Source organism: Vulpes vulpes, chromosome 12, assembly GCF_048418805.1.
Source record: "Vulpes vulpes isolate BD-2025 chromosome 12, VulVul3, whole genome shotgun sequence".
Taxonomy (NCBI): Eukaryota; Metazoa; Chordata; class Mammalia; order Carnivora; family Canidae; genus Vulpes; species Vulpes vulpes.
Window position 1 is genome coordinate 70,814,957 of NC_132791.1, and position 22,246 is coordinate 70,837,202.

The following is a 22,246-nucleotide window of genomic DNA, read 5'->3' on the forward strand; positions in this document are numbered from 1 at the left end:
CAGAGGAATGACACACAGGTTCTGATTGAGAAGCTAAGACATTTTACAGGGCGCGGGATTTGAGATAGGAAGGTGGTATGATGTGAGAGATGGGTGCAGGGAAGGAGGCAGGAATCAGGTGGAGAAACATCAAGACATAGATTGCACACTCGATCCTAAAGGCTGTGGCTCTCCATGGAAGGCTTTGAAACCAAACAACATCACTTTGCCCTAGTCCTGAGGAAGGTCTGGAATGGCTGAAAGCCAATGAGGGTCTGAAGGAGGCAGTGGTGGAGAGATGCTGTAGGGAGGACTCGTCAACATATGGGAAGCAGGTAAGATAACTGACTGGCTGGAGAGAGAGCCGAGGTGGGAGGAGGAGACCCCAAGAGAAGTAACAGAGGAAGGTGTGAAACTAATTTCATGGGTCACCTTGGCTGGAGCATGCTGCCCAGATATGTGGTCAAACATTATTCTGGATATTTCTGTGAGGATTTTTTTTTTTCAATAAGATTAACATTCAAGTAAGTGGACTTGGAGGAAAGCAGATGGGCCTCCATAATATGGGTGGGCCTCATCCAATCAGTTGAAGGCTTGAATAGAACAAGAAGACAGAATTCCCAAACAAGAGAGTTCTCCAGCTGACTGCCCTTGGACTTAACCTGTATCAACTGCCCAGCAGAAAGATCAAAACAACTTACACATTATCAACCTGATCTCATTTTACTAGGAATTTCCACAATTTATTTCATGGATGGATGATCTTTTCAAGTGAAGCAAAGTGTCACCGTTTATATTTTTCATTGGTGACTTCCTATTCATATTCTTTGCACATTCTTCCACTGAAATATTTGACTTTTCCTTATTCTTTTGCAAGAACGCTTTATACCTCATGAATATTAACCATACATTTATTGTATGTGTTGAGTTTTTTTTTCAGTGTTTTACTTATCTTTAAACTTAGTTCATGGGAGATCTTCTATACAGAAAATGTAAATTAAACATTTAAGAAAGTACTTTACACTCTGGAGGGTTTTCAGCCTCAACACTGCTAACATTTGAGGGAAGGGTCATTTTTTTGTGCTGGGGGTCGTCACCAGCAGGATGCTTAGCCACATCCCTGGCCCTCCATCCACTGGATGCCAGGAGCACCCCACCACACCCCACACTGAGACAAATCAAAAATGTCTCCACACATTGCTAATTGTTCCCTGGGGGAAGAATCCTTCCTGGTTGAGAACCACTGCCTAATGGCCCAGACTTCAGTGCCATGCTTAGAAAGTCTACTTCTACCTCATGAATTTTTTTAAATGACCTATTGTATTTTTGTCTTGCCCTCCTCATTTTTCACGTTTAAGTCTTCAATCCATGTGGAATATACTATGGCATAAGAAATAAGGTAAGAGGCCAGATATGATGACTACACTGAACTTATCCTGAGAAAAGGCAGTGCTAGCAAGTGAGAAGCTCCTGATCTGTGGGACACTTACTAATTCATGTTACACAAAGTTACATGACACCTCATGCAGTGAAAATGACACCTGTCACCCAATCATTGGCACAGAGTTGGCCAAGCTGAGGTCAAGATACTTTTTGTCCTATTTTCCCACAGCTTCAAGATTCTCAGCTACGGCTAAACCAGATGGCGCTCAATAAATGTTGGGTGGATGGAGCAACTGTTCCAGGAATGTGTTTGCTGATGGCTATTTTACCCTTTACATAACCCATCACAGCCTCCAGCAAACCACTTGATTCTGGAATCTTCTGGAAAATTCTGAGGTATCTTCCACTTTAGTAGAAAAAAACCCACCAAAGTGGGTGCTTGGCTTTGTGTCTCGCTGCCCCTGGTATGAACTTCTATGTGCTTTCTAGTCACTAAAAAACAGAAAAATTAGGGACTCCTGGCTGGCTCAGTAGTTGAGTAGTCTTGCCTTTAGCTCAGGTTGTGATCCCGGAGTTCCGGGATTGAGTACTGCATCCGACTCCCCACAGGGAGCCTGCTTCTCCCTCTGCCTCTCTCTGTGTCTCTCCTGAATAAATAAATAAAATCTTTTTAAAAAATAAAAAATAAATTTAAAAAATTAATTATCCACTGCCTTTAAATTCCCGTTTAATTTCTATCGAATTTAATGAATATGGTGGGCTCCCTCTGGTGGTCACAAGAAAATCTCCAAATTTCAGTGGTCAGCACACAGTTAAACCCCAAGACCTTTACTCACAGGACATGTTATATTTCATAATTAACAGATTCAGAGTAGCTGGACTGTGCCCGAAGAGAAGACCTCCAATTATTTTCTCCCATCCACCAGCGAGTCTACTAACTGGTTCATGAAGCCATTCACTGTCCAAAGCCAAGCTTACCATCTTCCCTTCCTTCTAAATCCCTCTTTGGGGATTTCCTGTTTCTGTCCAGGGTATCAACCTCCCCCAGGCTTGCTGCTTCAGGCACCTCTGTTCTCTTCTGTGCCCATCCATCCTGTTTGTGACTTCTGTCCCCCACGTGGCTCCGGGGCTCCTGCAGCTGTTGCCTGCCATCAATTCTCAAGGCCTCCATTCAAGTTCTCATGACCTCTCCTCCACAGAAGTCATCCAGCAGAAGTGTCTCATCCCTCCTTCACATGCCCAGCACCATTCTAGGCTCAGATGACACAGCAGGGTACAAGATAAATATCATCCCCACCCTGAGCACCCCCTCTCCGGGGGCTTCTCTGCTACAATCAAATCTGCCCCCGGTCCTTACCCTCATGCTGTTTCTAGGGTCCTCTTACCGCTGAACTCCACTGATGTTCCCTCAGCTGTGTCCTCCTGGGAAATAAAACCCACATCCCTCCATAATCGAGACCCATCCACATTTCATCCTGTCGCCTTCCAACCTACCTCCAACCTGGCCCTGGGGCCAGGGCTCTCAGGCCCCAGTCTGCCAGCATTGCCTCTGCTCAGAACAATGGGATCATGGACTGTGTCCCCTGTCCCAGCTGGCTGAGATGCCAAACGGTCTTCTAAACCCTGCCCGGCTATCATCTTCCCCCTGCTCAGGTCCTCCTGATCTGAGGCGATCTCTCCCTCTTTTTGTTTCTGTAAAGACTTTTTTTTTCTCTTCCCATTCTTAGGACAGTAAGGTTCTTGTGTCTGCCCCATGACCTCCAACAACAGGCTCCATCCTAATGCCTCTTCCCAACCTTTGTCAATACCGCCCATAGGAAAAGCAGGAAAGCACAGGGGAAGGGAGAAGTGAATGAGAGAAAGGAACAACTATCTGGGCGTAACGGAGTAGGGACCAGAGACCATACCCCAGAGTAGTCCAGCCAATAAGCGAGCAAACCAGATCAGACACATGGATTGTCTCCTTCAACTCTACAATGTGACATAGTAGAACAGCTGCCATCAAGCTGCTATTGTAGGGCATAAATTTCAGTCAATGAGGATTTTTTTTTAAGATTTTATTTATTTATTCATGATAGACACAGTGTGAGAGAGAGGCAGAGACACAGGCAGAGGGAGAAGCAGGCCCCATACAGGGAGCCCGATGCAGGACTCGATCCCGGCACTCCGGGATCACACCATGAGCCCAAGATTCAACCACTGAGCCACCCAGGCGTCCCCAGTCAATGAGGATTTAAGTGTTATTTTTTAAATTCTCTAAACAGATCATTTAAAAGGGGAATAACAATTTCTTGGTACCCCCTTCACTAAGCTCTTTCCTACGCCAACAAATAAACAGGCTGGCTCCTCTGTTCAAACTTCCAAATGCTGTCATAAATCCATGAATTTCCAACTCTGATCAATCTGTTCTTAGTGTACAGCATTTGGAAACCACACACAGCATCTCTGGTATATTATACAAGGATACAGAAGGGCACAGAAATCAAGAGTATTACTTGGCACTTTTCTGCCAAGTTCCTAAGAACCTTCCAGGGCAGGTGGAGCCGGGGTAGAAGCCAGTGTGAACTGTGTGAAGGGGGTAGAGCCCCAGGCTTTGCACATATCTTTCCGGATGCCCTTGTGGCTGACAAGAGCTCAGGAGCTACACGTTTCCTGTTCCATTCTGGTTCTCTCACTCCCGTGCTCTGTCGCCAGCCTTTTCTCACCCACGTCCCAGAAGAACATGCCAATATAGTCTGCCAAGCCTTTGTTCTTTCCCTCCAGAATATTCCCAGACAACCGCCAACTTGGAATCTCCTCTCCCCATCTCTCTGGAGGCCCTGCCCGACATCAGCAAAAATCAAGAAGATAACAGGCGGCATGGGTGGGTCTGAGTGGGCTTGGGGACAATGGATCTGAGTTCACGGTGACCACAGCTACCTAGCTCTCCGGAAGCGGCAGCAGGCCCTATTTTAAACAACTTACATGCATTAACGTATGCAATCCTTGTGACAATCCTATGATGCGGAGACTCCTGAAACCCCATTTCACAGATGAAAAACTGAGGTACCAGGAGGATAAGTGGACGAGAGTCCAAGGTCACGGTGCTGGTGAGTGGTAGAATTTGAACCACAGAGTCTGGGTCCAGAGTCCAGGCACTTAATCACTGGGCCAGGCTGACTGTCGGCAAGTTCAACAGGAGGGAAGACTTTGCCCTTGTGTGCCTAGGGTGGAGGCAAGCCTCTGGTCAAGCTTAGACTCTGTGTACAGTCCCCTGCCGAGAGCCACCACACGGGGCTGGCCAGCTGCCCCTGTGGTGGTCATCTCTTACTGATGCCCACCCAGCTACGAATCCTTTGTGTCGTCTTCTGGGAACAGCACCCTGGGAACATTCCTTCTGGTAACTACCTTCCCCCAGTCTCAGCCCACATGGTTCTGGAAGTATCAACCCACCCCCACCAGGGGCTCCCCCAGGTCTAAGAACAGTCACATGACCCAGACCTGGCCAATCAATGCATCCCATCCTCCACGCATGGCAGTTAATTCGGGGATACGGGTTAGGAGAGTTAGTCACTGCAAGGACCCTGAACACCAGATTGGCCCATCCCAGGACGTGCAGGATAGGACCACACAGCAGCTGACTGGGTGGCAGAGCCAGCCACATCCAGGGCTCTCAGGCCCCAAGGTGTTGGGTGCCAGCCCTGACCCATCCCTTAGGATGCTCCTGGGTTGTAGCTGTCAGGGCAGCGGGGGCCGGGTTGTAGCTTCATCTGTCACACAACAGGCCTGGGGGACACCCCTGCCAGAGCCCTTCCTGCAATGTTCTAGAATTGCTGCCCTGAGGGCAGTCTCCTCAACAGCCTGTGGGCTCCTGTCCTTCTAGCCTGACACCCCCAGGCCGCAAAACCATAGGCACTCACCACATGAGGCAGTTTAATTTAAAATTAAGTAAACATTTGGGGCACCTGGGTGGTGGCTCAGTAGTTGAGCGTCTGCCTTCAGCTCAGGGTGTGATCCCAGGGTCTTGGGATCAAGTCTTGCATCGGGCTTTCTACAAGGAGCCTGCTTCTCCCTCTGCCTGTGTCTCTGCCTCTCTGTGTCTCTCATGAATTAATAAATAAAATCTTTTAAAAATAAAATAAAGTAAACATTTTAAAATTCAGCTCCTCAGTGGCACTAGGCACCCATCAAGAGCTCAGCAGCCACATGCAGCCAGTAGTGGCTGATGTATTAGCATGATATCATACACTTCTGCATCACAGAAAGTTCTGCTGGACAGTGCTGCTCGGAGCACACTGGCAAAGCTTCTAGAAAGGAGAGCAGAACTGGGGAGAACGGGGAAGGAGAATTATTCTTCGTGAGTTATCTTTAGAAGCACTTGAACTTTTTTTTAGCACATTAGACACAACTTCCTATTTAAAAATAACCACTTTTATTTATTTATTTATTTATCTATTTATTTATTTATTTATTTTTTAAAATAACCACTTTTAAACTTTATATGTAACACTCTTAACATAACACTCTTAACCTTTGAGCTCATTTTCAAACATTGAAAATATGTAGGTAACAGAAGAAGAGAGTGTTGGAATACCCAAGGGGCATGGATGAGTCGAGGGTGTCTGAAGGCTGGAGTCCCCCACCCTCTGAGCTGAGGAGTGCAGAAGTGTCCCTTCGGGCAGGTGAATGATAAGGGGCAGCATGGGGGAGGGAGGCTCCCAGGGAAGCAGGCCCCTCCCCTCAGCTGTGATCCTCCTCCTCAGCGACCTTAAGGTCCACATCCCTGTCACATCACTTCCTAGGGCTGCCATGACAAACCACCACAACTGAGATGGCTTAGAATGACACACACTTATTCTCTGTGGTTCTGGAGGCCAGAAGCCTGAAATTAAGGGGCCACCAGTGTTCCTTCTGGTGGTGCCAATGGAGCATCCCCTCCATACACCCTGTCCAGCTTCTGGATGGCTCTGGGTGATCCTTGGCATTCCTGAGCTTGTAGATGCATCCTTCTTTTATTTATTTATTTTTTATTCATTGATTCATTCATGAGAGATAGAGGCAGAGACACAGGCAGAGGGAGAAGCAGGGTTCCTGTGGGGAGCCTGATGTGGGTCACACCCTAAGCCGAAGGCAGACACTCAACCAATGAGCCACCCAGGAACAGCCAGATGCATCCTTCTGATGTATGCCCCTGTCGTTCCAAGACCTTCTCCTCTGTGTGTTTGTGTCTCAAATCTATCCCTTTTGTCTCATCAGGACATTCATCATTGGACGTCGAGCCCACTCCAAATCCTGGATGAACTCATTCAATGCACTATACGGTTTAATACAGGATGATGAGGAGGAGAGCAAGGCTCAGGCCCCTCCCTTGCCCGAGGCCACAGGGCCCAGCCCTGCCAGTCCTCCCAGTAGCTCCGGCCAGAGGCCTGCCCTCTTCTCAGCTGCACAGCTCCCACTCAGGGCCCGCCTCACAATGGGCAACATACAGAAGAGTGTCTCCCTTCTCTGGCCTCGCTTATCTGTTTCATCACATCTCCTAGGATCTGACAAAAGATCACACAGTCTCCAGGCTGTGAGAAGGAACTGGGTGGGCAAGGGGGGCATTGACAAGTCTCTCAAATCAGATGGGGCCCCACGCTAGTGAGGGCGGCTTACAGGTCCAGACTCCAAAAGTATGCAGGGTAGGAAGATCAGAGCCCTGGAGAAAGGCTTCCAGGGCTGGGGGAAAAAAAGGCCTCTGTCCTTTTTATGACAGGGAGAACGTTCCAGTCTCCAGAGTTTGCACCGATGAAGGTGTCTGGTCCAAAGGGCTCAAGTGAGTCCTCTGGCTAGAGCAGACAGGGTGAGAAAGAGCGAGTGTAGACATAGGTGTCCATCAGGGCCTGGCCACACTGACCATACTGGGCACAACCTCCCAGGGCAGCTGGATAGCAGCCATGAGTCCCTCGGACAAAAGCAGCACAGTGCTGACAGCCAGCAGGGCCCCCTCCAAGAGCAGAGGAGGTCACTGCCCTCCTCTAGGCAGAACTGGGGGTTCTGACCAGCCTTTCTGTCCCTAGGGACCCTCTTGGGGCCTCTCTTGGTGGCTCAGGACTCAAGGGAAGGCAGGTAACAGGACTGCCTCTGGGGTCATGGGCTTTGACTTTCTCTATGACCTCAAAAAAGCCTCAGAGCCCACTCCAATATTGTTATCAATTTCAGATAAAGATCTTAATAGTTAGTAAGTGGCAGATTCATATTTCATCAGGAGCTCTGCACCCCCTGCCCCCAACCACTACCTCCTCCTCCCTCTCCCCTCATCATCTCTATTTGGGACTTTCAAATTTCCGGTCAGCAGTGCATAGCAGGAAACCCATTTCAATCACCATCCGGGTCACACACTACAAATATAAATAGCTCAAATGAAAACTTCAATCCAACATGTTTTCATTCCAGTCTATGGCTAGTTCAAAATTTCAAAACGCTGGCTGCCACACATAGCATGATTTCACATCCTACAAAAGCCTTGTGACCCCCACTTTAAAAAATACTTAGCCATATAACTCGCATGAACTGATCCATACAACACTCAGAAAGAGGAGGGGGGAAAATACAAAAAGACACAAGAGGAATCATTCCTGTTCTTTGCACTTTGCAGATCATCCAAAAGCTCATTTGTGGATCTGATGGGGTTTTTTCCCCCACTGAATCAAATGTCTGACTTCCTGATCTGCAAATGATGTTTCGTCCTTAGTTGTCATGTCCTTTTTCCTCCTGTTAAAATGCTGGAGGTACTAGTAAGGACGAACTCAAGCTCGCCCATAAAATCCTCTCCAGCCGGGGCCTTGGGGAGACGGACTTGTCACACCATGCAGTCGACCTCTGCAGAAAACCCCAGGCATCTCCCAATACATAGATGCTCATTTTCAAAGAACCTCGTGTCTCCACCAGCTGAAGTTGATTGGGAAAAGCCAACTTGGCTAGTGGATGGAGTGACAGCAAGGACAATGGCCCCGGGGCTCAGCTCCTGTGATCTCCACCTTGTCCTGTGGGTGGGAAGTCTAGGATGTATTGCTAATTTCAACTCATGCATGGGTACTACATGCTGTTCTATAAGGATAATACTAACCCTGAAAATACCAGGCCAACACCACACATCTAAATTCTCAATGATGGTCTGTGCAAAGCTCCCATGAGGACGACCAGAAGACCTGATAGGACATGGGACTGGCCACACAGATTGGGAATCCAGAAATCCTGGTTATTCACAGCCATCCTGGTTATGCTACCAAAACCCAAGAGAGATAGGACTATGTGAACCATTCAGACCACGTTCCCATCTTCCTTCCTCTATCTCCACCAAAAGAAATGAAAACCAAAAAAGCCTAAATTTACCAGATTACTCCTTCACACCCCCCCCCTTGTGTCTGAAATAGAGCTGGGGTCATGAGGTCAATATGGTGAGGATGGTCCAGGCCTGTTTCTTTGGCTTTAAAATGGGATGGCTGTCACTTTCCTAGTGTCTAAGCCTTCATTATAAGTCATTCCTAATAGTTTCTTATCTGCTACCCTGACATCACCATCCTCATCAAACCAGGTCAGTGAACCTTGCTAGAATCCTTGACTGGTGAGCTGGTCAAGGAAGACAAAGGAAGAAAGAACCCCCTGGATGGTTCACAAGGTGCAAGAGACAGCCTGAAACCCAATGAGAACCTCTTGACCACGTCTTCAGCAGTTCTGAGCAGACAGGAGAGAGGAGGCTGGGCCTTGGGAAGTCAGGAACCAGCAAGGATCCAACAGCCACTTACCTGGTGGGCAGATGCATGCTGTCGGTGCTTCCCGAACTGTCCGGTGCTTGGCCAGTCCTTCCAACTTCTGAACCAGAAAGAAAACAGAGGGGGGGGGGGAAGCATGAGTTTGAGGGTGGAGAGGGGTAAAAGTGGAAAAATCAGCAAACACCAATGTATTGGAAAGATCTACACCAGGGGTGGCATTGCCCAGCACATTTTTTACAAGGTCCTTAAACATTACAGGAAATTTTAGGATGAGAAGAGAAGCAAAAATAAATGTGCAACAGTCACTTGGGAGTCCCTGGAAAGAAGGCACCAGGTTTCTGCATTGTTACAACATTTTTCAAATAGGAATCCAGAAAAGCCAAAGTGACTGTGCAGTCTTCATGAAAAGGGGAGGGCGCAGCAGAGGGAGGCTGGCCCTTGGCAGCCAGCCCTCTGCCGGTCTTCAGATAGGATCCAAACCCAGGCAGCCCCAGGTCCCCCTCACTACAGCCCCCACCCCACCCTGCAGCTTGTGGGCCTCAGACCCCAGACCCAGGCCTAATCCACCCTGAGGACATCTTTCTTCCTTCTTATCAGCAGGGATCCCTGGCCTAGAAAATTTGGCTGAGTACAGTTTAACAAGAATCTCTACACATGCCTGGCCCTGTGCTAGATTTGGGTGAAGGGAAAAGAATTACTCCAGAAATAGGGTCAAACATCCCAGCTCTGCTACTATGCTAACTCGCAGCACAGCTCTGACATAATCATCCCCTCATGTGCCAACCCGAATAAACGGAGATGCCCAGATCACTGTCCCTGCCTTGCATGCAGGGAACAAGCTTGGGAAAAAAAAAAAAAAAAAGAAATGAGTCTTCCAAATTCAAATCCAGGTTTAGGAGAGTGAAATGAGGGGTCCATGATCCCAAAACTAGCCAAGACTTGAGTCCTAACAAGAAAAAGTAAAGTATTAACGTTTTCCTAGGAAGCAAACAAATAATAATAATGATAAAAATCCCCCTAAAAGCAAAACAAAGCAAATCCCAACCAGAAGAATTGGAATGACAAAATGTGATACCACCACCAGAAAATTAAAACATAAAAATGTTATTTTTCTTGGGGGACCCCTGGGGGGCCCAGTGGGTCAAGCGTCTGACTCTTGGTTTCAGCTCAGGTCGTGCTCTCGGGGTCGTAACACGGAGCCCCATGTAGGCACAGAGTCTGCCTGAGAGTCTCTCTCTCTCCCTCTGCTCCTCCCACTCATGCTCATTCCCTCTCTCTAAAAATAAATACATAAATCTTTTTAAAAAATATAGTCTTTCCTCATAAAAATAAATAAATGAATAAATACATAAAATTTTAAAATAGCTTGGAGGGATCCCTGGGTGGCGCAGCGGTTTGGCGCCTGCCTTTGGCCCAGGGTGCGATCCTGGAGACCCGGGATCGAATCCCACGTCAGGCTCCCGGTGTATGGAGCCTGCTTCTCCCTCCGCCTGTGTCTCTGCCTCTCTCTCTCTCTCTGTGACTATCATAAATAAATAAAAAATAAAAAAAAAAAAAAAAAAAATAAAATAAAATAGCTTGGAAAATGGTACAGCAAGCAAATAAAACCATCATTAACTTTTTTTTTTACATAATCTTTGTACCCACAGTGGGACTTGAACTCAAAACCCTGAGATCAAGAGTCATATGCTCTATTGACTGAGCCAGCCAGGTGCCCCCAAAACATTATTTTAAAGTACTGCTTTGGAGGGGGTGAGAAGAGCACCCCCAGTTTTGAGCACCTGACCACCAAGCCTGCAATTTTCACAGGAGGTGGCATTCCGGCCAAGCCCTATCTGCCTCTGGCTGGGGCAGCCCAGGACCAGGAGCTCTGGCCACCTGCAAAGCACTTCCAAGGTCCACCTCCGCTCCTGCCAGACTCATCCTCATTTTACCAATAAGTCACAGAGGCTGGTACCCACCAGAGATGGGGTAAAGGTTTGCAAGTTTTGGGGGAACACAGGGGTGTGTGATTATGCACCCCTCCCCCACCGTGGTGGAGGCTGCATGGTAGGAGTTCCAGGATAGGCGGGCAGGGGGTGCAAGGGTACTGCCTTGAGGTGCCCTAACTTATCCATCTTCACTGCACCTCCCCAGCCTCCCCAAAGCCTCAACTTGCCCTAGAAATCAGAACCTGGCTAGGCTTCTGGACCCAGGCTCCCAGATCCCAACAGGGCCCCTACCTGCCACTCGCTCCTACTCTGATCCACCTGGCCCAGAGCAACCCTAGAAGCATCCAGAGCCAGCCCCAGCCTCCAGAGCACCCCCTGCCCCCACCCAAGCTGCCCTAGGCCCCCACCCAGCATCATCCCTAGCTGGGCAGCCTTGTTGCCCTGGGCCCTGGCACACCGCAGTAGCTACCAGCTACCGACCAGGGTCACCGAACCAGAACCCCAGAGCTGCCCCAGGTATGTGGATACAGGCTCCAGCAGGATCTCCTGAACTCACTCCCCCGACCCCCCCCCCCCCCCCCACTGTATCTGTGGATACTATTACAGATTGCAAAATTTACACAGCAAACGAATCCAGCCTTCTGGGTTAAGCCAGTCAATTTGTGCGAGACACTCTCATCTGTTTTTATCATTGCTAGACGGGCCAGAAGCCCACTCACTTCCTTGTTTTAAACAAAGGCATTTTCATGCTTAAAAAAAAAAATTCGCTTTTCACAGCCCACGGCATCTGGGCCGCTCTCCTGAAAGGGAGGGAGGGAGGCTTTATCAAATACTAATAGGAAGTGCAATCATTTCCAAGCAGCTCTTACTGTAAAATAAAAAACTAGAGAGGACACTATTGAGGTGGGTGATGGGGGCAGGAAAGCACCTTATTGTGAATGCTGGTAGGTGGGGTCATGACACAATGGGATCAAGGTTTTGTTGGGTCACTTATTCTGACTCCATCTACGCGTGTGTTTCTCTGGATCATAAGGGTGAATCTGCAATTTTATCTGCTAGCGCCCTGCCCTCCGTTCCCCCCATGCCTCCTCCCCAACTTTGTGTGGGTTTGAAATGTCCCCTGCCGTGAACACGAAGTGAAATGTTTGAATGAGAAACCCAATCCCACCATCTTTATTTCCACGCTTTGCTTTCTCTTTTTGAATTCTAAGAAAATATTCTTTTGTGTCCAGGTTTGTAAAAATGATTTAAAGGCCCCAACATTTTTCCGCATTCAATTATCTGGCAGCACCCTGAGCATCTGCAAACAATATGGTCCCGGTTTTACATATGCAAACAAGTCCTAACTCCAAAAGTAAATAAAGGAGGAGTCTTGGAGAAAAGTCCCTGAGATGGTGGGGAGCTTGGTTCCCTCCAGTGGGAACCTAGGAGGACTTGAAATTGGGGGAGGTGGAGGGACCACTCCTCAGGGAAAATCACAGTTCTCAGAAAAGCTACACTGTTAGATAATAAATTTATTTATTTATTAAAGATTTTATTTATTTATCTGAGAGGAAAACAGAGATAGTGAGAGAGAGCACAAGCAGGGAAGAGAGGGAGAAGCAGGCTCCCCACTGAGCAGGAAGCCTGAACTGGGGCTCCATCCCAGGACCCTGGATCATGAACTGAGCTGAAAGCAGATGCTTAACCACTGAGGCACCCAGGGGCTCCAAATGATAAATTTATTAATGACCTTGGGAGCACGAGTCTAGGGCGCTTGGACAGATGTTTGATCACAGCCTTGAACGGTTGCATTTTGATGAAATATAAATTAATATACATAGAGGGATGTCACGGTTTATTTCTGGAAAATGCTGCAAATAAAGCCACAAAGACATGCCTTATCCTCTTTGACAGAAGATTCCTGCTCTAGGGAATAAATCTCAAGAAAATAAGAATTAGCAGGAGCAGAGAACCATACTGATGAACCTGCGCCCCAAAACAGTGGGAGTGGTTTAGAGAAGGGTGGTGAACCCCGCTCTATTTCATGAAATATCAGGTGATAGGAAGGAGAAAGAAAAGGTTTATGGTACCATAAATAAAAGACCAACATCTGTATAAAAATTCAGGCATGAGGTGGCAGCAGCTACCAAAACATGAACCCCCTTGGGTGCCAGGATTATGGCGATTTACTTCTTTTTTTTTTTTTTTTAGCTATTTTTAAAAAATTATTTAAATTCAATTAATTAACATATAGTGTATTATTAGTTTCAGAGGTAGAGGTCGGTGGTCCATCAGTTGCATACAACACCCAGTGCTCTTCACATCTTGTACCCTCCTTACGCCTGTCCCCCAGTTACCCCCTCCCCCACCCCCAACCCCCACCCAGCGACCCTCAGTTTGTTTCCCAGGGTTAAAAGTCTCTTTTGGTTTGTCTTTCTCTCTCTCTGATTTCGTTTAATTTTATTTTTCCCTCCCTTCCCTTATGCTTTAGAAGTCCTCCCTGTATTGTCACACCATCTTCTCAGTTAAAAAAACAAAAACAAAACCCTGAAAGTAGAAGAAAAACCAAAATGAAGCCCTGCTGTCTCCCTGCCCAGGACTGACGTGTGAATGACAGGTGATTCTATCCCCTCAGGGAGATGCACTTCCAGGACCACGCCTGCTAATACGTACTCATCAGAAGCCCCAAAGGACCCTCTCTGCTCTAGCCACAAATCCTCTGCCCTCCCTCTGCTCCCACAGGGAAGGGCTCCTGGGTGCGTGGGCACTGCCACCAGCAGCCCAAGAGGGCAGCAGGATCTAGCCTCTGACATTCTTTTTTTTCATACCTCAGATGAGGAGGATGACAAATACAAAGTATTATTTCTGAGTTACTGATTACTTATAACAGGCCAGGCACTGTGCCAACCGCTGTTACCTCATCTAGCCCTGCCAATACACCCCCGAGGCCGGGACGATTATTAAGCCCATTTACAGATGAGAAAACTGACACTACAGAGGGTCACGTAAGCAGCAGAGTGGGACCCAAATCCTGGTGTCAACCAACTCCAATCACAAATCAAGACAACCTCCGCTTACAAGCAATCTTCATATCTAAAAACAAACAATCTGGGCAGCCCTGGTGGCGCAGCGGTTTAGCGCCGACTGCAGCCCAGTGCGTGATCCTGAAGACCTGGGATCGAGTCCCAGGTCAGGCTCTCTGCATGGTGCCTGCTTCTCCCTCTGCCTGTGTTTCTGCCTCTCTCTCTAGCTGTGTCCCTATGAAGAAATAAATAAAATCTTTTAAAAATATATAAATAAATAAATAAATAAATAAATAAATAAATAAATAAATACAAACAATCCAAAAGTTGCAATGCACAGTTGGCCCTTAAAAAATGAAAAGGGCTGCTGGAGGTTGAAGAGTATGAGGCATGAAGTTGAAGGAACCACAGGAGAAAATGTGAGTTCCGACAGAACTGTTTGGAATGGCACCGAGGGGCTGCACACATGTTTTTGAGTCTATGCTTTTGTCAAAAACAGTAAGACTGGGGGCGCCTGGGGGACTCAGTCAGTGAAGCATCTGCCTTCGGCTCAGGTCATGATCTCAGGGTCCTGGGGTGGAGTCCTACTCTGCCTACTTGTGCGCTCTCTCTCTGTCAAACAAAAAAATCTTAAAAAAAAAAAAAAGAAAAACAGTAAGGCTGTACATCACCAAAAATGAACTTTAATGGATACAATTTTTTAAAAAAATCAACTAGGATGTCAGAGAATCCCTGGACGAAATGTAGGCTGTGACAAATGAATCTAACCATGTTAAAACTGTTCAACATAATCTTACTGCAAGTGGTGGGGAAAAGCATGTACCTGACCTAAGCAACTTTACAAAACTAGTGTTTTGGTTGAGGACTATCAGGCTGAACACAAAAGGAACCATATAGAAATGCTGTACTCTAGGAGGTAAAGTCGTTTCTCACAGGAGTACAGGTTAGCAATTTTGAAAGTACTTTATATACATATTAGGGTTGAACAGGTACGCAAATAAGTTACAGCTGATGAGAGCCAGGTTTCTCCCTTGACGGGGCTCAGAGTGAACCAGCCAGCCTCCTTCGCGGTGCAGCTGAATGGTGCTCGGGGCGTGATCGACGCTAGAGTACACATGCCCTTGGGTGCAGTGGAGGAGTGCTACGTCTCTGAGCTGGACAGTGGTGAGCTGCCCCAGCCTTGCCCACCCTGTGAGGCCCTTCCAGGAAAGATGTTCTAAACACACAACGGGACAAAGATGGAATGAATCGTGTAGTGCCGCATCAGTCAGACACCACTATGAGGTCACAACTAATGTACACAGGAAGAGACATACAGAAATAATCATGGGTATGTGCACATAGGGGAGTGACTATTCATGCATATTTATGCTAGCTGTCTGCAGACAAGGCCTATAACCAATGACATCCTGGAAGCAGCAAGCACACCCAGCACCAGAATCTTGGTTTCTAAATACCATTCTCCAAGAAAAGGAACCAGGGCTCCTTGGAGAAATGGCTGATTCTAGCCCAGGGCAGGAAATATATAAGATGGAGTACCTTGCAGTGACAGAAAGTAAGGAAGTTCTTTTTGCAAAAAGGAGGTAAGGGAAGAATATGTCAAAGAAACACAAAACCAACCCAAAAGGGCTCAGAATAGCCAAAGCTTAAACAACTGAGGCAATAAAATAAATAATGCAGTATGGGATTATAACCCAAAGAATAAGTTAGAAACCCAGAAGTCCATTCTGATATAAATGACTGAATAAATAAGTGGGAAGAAAAGAGAAATATTCCCTATAGAAGAATGTCCAATAATAAATGTAAATAACTGCCCTCTCCAGGAGGTGCAGCTAGATTCCCTTCTTCTTGAGTAAAGGCTAGACTTACTTCCTAAAAGCAGAGAAAGGAAAAATAGTGACTCTACAATGTGGAAACCGGGAAGATACTACTTTAACCAAGTGATCAAGGTTAATGTCACTCATGATGGGTTATGTGACATAACAGACCCCTGACACGATGCCATAACAATGGCAATCCACCTTAGTGCTATGCTTCCCAAGCCCTTGTAACCCAGTCTAGTCACAAGAGCAGCCCAAACTGAGGGACATTCTAAAAAATACCTGGCCAGGCTTTCCAAAAATTGTCAAAGTCATGAAAAACAAGGAAAGACTGAGAAACTGTCACAGATCAGAGACCAAGAAGACATGACAACAGAACACAATGTGGTGTCCTAGGTGGAATTCTGGAATAGGAAAGGGACTTTAGAGGGAAAACTAGGGAGATCTGAATAAAGTCTGGAGTTCACTTTTTATTTTTTTAGATTTATTATTATTATTATTCATGAGAGACTCTGAGAGAGAGGCAGAAACACAGGCAGAAGTAGAAGCAGGCTCCCTTTGGGGATCCTGATGTGAGACTCGATCCCAGGACCCCAGGATCATGTCCTGAGCCAAAGGCAGACACTCAACCACTGAGCCACCCAGGCATCCCTGGAGTTTACTTTTTAAAAATGGGTAAGAAAGAAATCACAAAGTCCCTTAATACCCACTAAGATACAGCTTTGCTATTTTCTATAACACATCTATTTTTTTAATTAAGGTGAAATTCACACAGCATAAAAGTGAACAGTTGGTGGCTTGCACAACCACCCCTTTCCTTTATCTAGCTCCCTCTATCTAGCTCCAAAACATCATCATGATTCCAAAAGGAAATCCTGTACCCACTAAGCAGCTGCTCCCTATTCCTCCCTCTGAGTCCCTGGCAGCCACCAATCTTTCTGTCTCTATGGATTCATGTATTCTGAAACAGAATTACATAATGTATCACCTTTCATATCTGGTTTCTTTCACATAGTGTAATGGAGATTCATCTATTCTGTAGCACATATCAGGACCTCATTCCTTTTAACGGCTGAATAAAACTGCATCATGTGTCTATACCACAACTGGTTTATCCATTCACCTGCTGAACGTTCGGGCTGTGTCCACCTTTTGGCTATTGTGAACAGGTCAGTTGTGAACACAAGTGTATGTATTTGTTGGTGTACCTGTTTTCAGTTCTTCTGGGTATATACGTAGGAGTCAAATTGTTGGGTCATAGGTAAGTCCATATATTATGTTTTGAGTACCCACAAAACTTCTCCACAGTGGCTGAGCCAATTTATATTCCCACCAGCAATGTATGAAGGTTCCAATTTCTTCCCATCTTCATCAACAGACCCTAGTGGGTGCAGAATGGTATCTCATTGTGATTTTTGATCTGTACATCCCTAATGACTAATGATGGTGAGCATCTTTTCATCTGCTTGCTAATCATTTGCATATTTTGTTTGAAGAAATGTCTGTTCAAGTCTTTTGCCCATTTTTACTTTGAGTCCTTTGTCTTTTTGTTGTTGAGCTATAAGAATTCTTTATGTTTTCTGGATACTACATCCTTATCAGATATATGATTTGCAAATATTTTCTCATATGAGAGATCTATTGTTGTTGAAGATTCTAACCATCTCCAACCAAGACACAATATGGCTGTATTAAAATCATCTTAAGGGACGCCTGGGTGGCTCAGTGGTTGAGCATCTGCCTTCAGCTCAGAGTGAGATCCCGGAGTCCCGGAATCAAGTCCCACATCAGGCTCTTTGTGCCTGCTTCTCCCTCTGCCTGTGTCTCTGTGTCTCCTTCTCTCTGTCATGAATAAATAAACAAAAACTTTAAAAATAAATAAATAACAATAAAATCATCTTAAAAATTAGAGGTGGTGGGGGCACCTGGGAAGCTCAGTTGGTTAAGCATCTGCCTTTGGATCAAGGTCCTGGGATCAAGCCCCACATTGGACTCTCCACTCAGTGGAGAGCCTGCTTCTCCCTCTGCCACTCACTCCCCCTGCTTGTGCACACATTATCTCTCCCTCTCACTCTCTCTCTCTCTAATAAATAAATAAATAAGTAAAATCTTAAAAAGAAAAATTGGAGGTGGTGGGAATGGACCCATGGCTTCATGCTGGTCCTCACATTACTCTTGGTTGTTACTAAGGAATCTGACCTGGTCCTTTTTAGTTAGTAGTAATTGTATTAGTTTTCTTTTTCTTTTTCTTTTTTTTTAATGTATTAGTTTTCAATTGCTGTGTGACAAATTGTCACAAAATCAGCAGAATAAACAGCACATATTTACTATGGTTTCCATGGTCAAAGGTCTGGATATAGACAAGTTTGGTTCTCTGCTCATGGTTTCCTGAGGCTGAAATCAATGCACCAGCTAGGTGTTTCTTTCCGGAATTCGAGGTCTTCTTTCAAGCTCACGTGCTTCCTTGTTCTCTGTGAGCCCCAATCTCTTGCTGGCTCCCAGACAGAGGCTGCTCTAAAGGTCACTCACAGTTCCTTGACATATGGCCCCCTCCACAGACCTTCTCATGCTTTCCCTCTGACTTCAGGAAGGGCCCAGTCCCTTCTAAGGACTCACCGGCTTATGTAAGGCCCATCAACAATAAGCGTTGTAATGAACTCAGTCAACTGATTGGTAACTCAGTCACGGGAGTGATCCCATCATAATCACAGGATCTGCCTACACTCAAGGGGAGGGGATCACACAAAGTATGTACAACAAGTGGTTGGAATCCTGAGAGTTGTCCTAGAACTCTGCCTGCTAAAAAAAGGTATCAGAATTAATTTCTAACTTTTGATGACTGTGCTACATTTAGGTACATATGCAAGTATGTCTTCCTATAAATCTAAAAATTGGGGATGCCTGGGTGGCTCAGTGGCTGAACGTCTGCCTTCAGCTCAGGGTGTTATCCCAGATCCCAGGTCTGGGGATTGAGTCCCCCATGGGGCTCCCTGCAAGGAGTCTGTTTCTCCCTCTGCTTGTGTCTCTGCCTTTCTCTCTGTGTCTCTCATGAATAAATAAATAAAATCCTTAAAAATAAATAAATAAATAAATCTAAAATTATTCCAAAAAATTTTAAAAGCTGCATCTTGAATTTCTACTTCTGGGCAAGGTGGAGTAGCAGCAACTACATTTATCCTCCTGCATAAAACAACACCACCAAAAACTAAAACAAAACAAAACAAAATCTGCAAATAAAACATAGGAGACACAGGTTTTGAAGACATTGATACCAAGCAGGAAAGGAGAGTGATCTCAGACAGAGAACAACAGCTCCAGCTTCCTGGCTGGGGAGAGTTTCTAGGCTGTGGCACAGGGCAGGGAAACAGACATGGGGCCTGGCAGCCTTCTGAGGTTGAAGAGATGAAGTTGGAATGTCTACAAGAGCCAAACTATGGGAAGAGTTCAGCTGTCCATCGACAGATGAATGGATAAAGAAGAGGTGATATATATATATATATATATATATATATATGCACACATACATAATGGAATACTACTCAGCCATCAGAAAAATGAAATCTTACCATGTGTAACAACAAGGATACATGGATAGAACTAGAGGGCATTATGCTAAGTGAAATAAGACAATTATCATATTATTTCACCCATATGTGGAATTTAAGAAACAAAACAAAGGATCAAAGGGGAAGGGAGGGAAAAATAAAACAAGACAAAATCAGAGAGGGAGACAAACCATAAGAGACACTTAACTCTAGGAAACAACCAGTGGTTGCTGGAGGGGAGGTGGGTGGGGGATGGGATAACTGGTGATGGGCATTAAGGAGGGCACGTGATGTAATGCGCACTGGGTGTTACATACAACTGATGAATCACTGAACTCTACTTCTGAAACTAATACACTGTATGTTAGTTAACTGAATTTAAATAAAATAAAAAGTTTTTAAAAAAGAGATGGACCTTGGAGTCCAGGGATGCCAGGTAGCTGGGGCTGCAGAGCAAAGGACCTCAGAGAACCAGAGCTCTGTGAGGGTTCTTTGCAGATGTCCTATGGAGCACTGAATAGCACATGTGGGAGGCAATGACCCAGCCCAGGAGAAGAACCACCCAAAGGATGCAGAGAACAGAATCTAGCTCTTACACAGGGCCAGGAAGGGTGCCCATTCCCACAGCCAGATAGTTAAAACCCTCATTCACACTCATAAATCACTGAGTAGAGCACCAAAAAGGGTCTTGCCTCAGACACAGGGAGTAATCAGTCCTAAACTACACATGACTCTGGTCCCACCTAATAGATCCTAAAAACAATACCCAAAGGATCCAGCTATTTCCAAACAATTCTAATACAACAAAGCTCATGAAAATCTACAGAAATGAGGTAAAATTCGTAATGTCTAATAAGAAATTACCAGGGATCCCTGGGTGGCGCAGCGGTTTGGCGCCTGCCTTTGGCCCGGGGCACGATCTTGGAGACCCAGGATCGAATCCCACATCGGGCTCCCGGTGCATGGAGCCTGCTTCTCCCTCTGCCTGTGTCTCTGCCTCTCTCTCTCTCTCTGTGACTATCATAAATAAATAAATAAAAATTAAAAAAAAAAAAAAAGAAATTACCAGCAGGAAAACAGGCCCCATAATAAGCAGGAAAATCAGTGCACTGAAAGACCAACAACTGCACAGATGTTAGTATCAGCCCTCATGGACCATAAAACAAGGACTGTAACTACATGGTACACGTTCAGGGAGTTCCGTAGTGGTGTCAAAGCTACTAAAATACCTACACTGAAAATCCAGAGTGAAAAATACTATGTCTGAGGTGAAACACAGGGCAGAGGGGATTGATGAAGATCAGACACTGCAGAAGAGATTAGTGAACTGAAGATGGCAGTAAAAATTATCCAAAATGAACACAGAGGAAAGAATGAAAAAGAAAAGAAGAAAAAGAAGAGCATGAGTGAACTTTGGATCTTCAAGTGCATATATAGGCAGAGCCTCCAAATTGGGGGACAGAGAGAGAAGAGAGCAAAAAATGTGAAGCAATGAGGTTCAAAGGTTGTTTTTTTTTTTTAAGTTTTTATTTATTCATGAGAGACAGAGAGAGAGAGAGGCAGAGACATAGGCAGAGGGAGAAGCAGGCTCCCCGTGGGGAGCCAATGCAGGACTCAATCCCAGGACCCCTAGATCATGACCTGAGCCGAAGGCAGATGCTCCACCTGAGTCATCCAGGTGTCCCGAACACTGTTCAAAGTTTGACTTGAACTATAAACCCACAGATCCAAGAATCTCAGGAGAACTCAAGCACAATAAACATAACAAAAATCGCACTAAGGCATATCATCTTTGAATTGCTTAAAACCAGCAATCAAGAGAGAATGTTAAAAGAAGCCAGAGTGAAAAGGACGTATTACATGGATAAATTGAACTCTCATTCTATTTATGTTGCTGGTGGGAATGTAAAATGATACAGTGGCTTTGCACAACAGTTGGGCAGCTTCTTGAAAAGCTAATCACACACCTATCAGACAATCAACCATTTCATTCCAAGGTATGAATGTCCAAGAGACACAAAAGCGTGTGTCCATACAAAGACCTGTACACAAATGTTAACAGCGGCTTTATTTGTACTCACCCCAAAATGGAAGCAACCCAAATGTCCATTAACAGGTGAGGGGATAAACAAATGGTGGCCTCTCTATTTGATGAAACAACACTTGGTAATGAAAAAGAATGAACTGGGAAGCCTGGGTGACCCAGTGGTTTAGCGCCGCCTTCAGCCCAGGGCATGATCCTGGAGACCCAGGATCGAGTCCCACGTCAGGCTCCCTGCATGGAGCCTGCTTCTCCCTCTGCCTGTGTCTCTGCCTCTCTCTCTGAATAAATAAATAAAATCTTTAAAAAAAGAAAAAGAATGAACTAATAAAAGATGCAAAAATATCAATGAATCTCTCAATAATTATACTGAGCAAAGGAAACCAGGCATCCTACCCCCTGCAAAATAAAATAAAATAATTTTTAAAAGTCATTTTGTGTCATTCTATTCATATAAAAATCCTTTAAAAAAAAGATGAATCAATAGTGAGAGAAATCAGCAATACCTGGGTAGCAGGTGGGAAGGGACATAATTCAAGGTGGCAGACAAAACTTTTAAGGGTTATGGCTATATTCACTACCTTGGTTGTGGAGATGGTTTCACAATTACACACACATGGTCACAAGGTATCAAATTGTAATTTTAAAATATTTGGAGTTCATTATGTATCAAATATACCTAAAAAAAAATCAAACAAACAAAAACACCCCAGCTTGGGCTCCCACAGGCATGGCACCCATGGGGTGGTGGAGCAGGGTCCTGGGGTCAGAAGGCATCACTTTACCCCATGGGGAAGGGGGTTCCACCA

The 22,246-nt window shown here is 45.6% G+C and overlaps 1 protein-coding gene across 1 annotated transcript in view; it reads right to left on the minus strand.

Annotated features, from left to right (window-relative positions):
- COL23A1 (collagen type XXIII alpha 1 chain) overlaps positions 1-22,246 on the minus strand; it is a 326,570-nt gene that overhangs the window by 292,666 nt on the left and 11,658 nt on the right. The window contains exon 2 of the mRNA XM_072728803.1: positions 9,129-9,195. Within this exon, the coding sequence (XP_072584904.1) occupies positions 9,129-9,195 (67 nt within the window). The remainder of the gene's footprint in view (positions 1-9,128; positions 9,196-22,246) is intronic.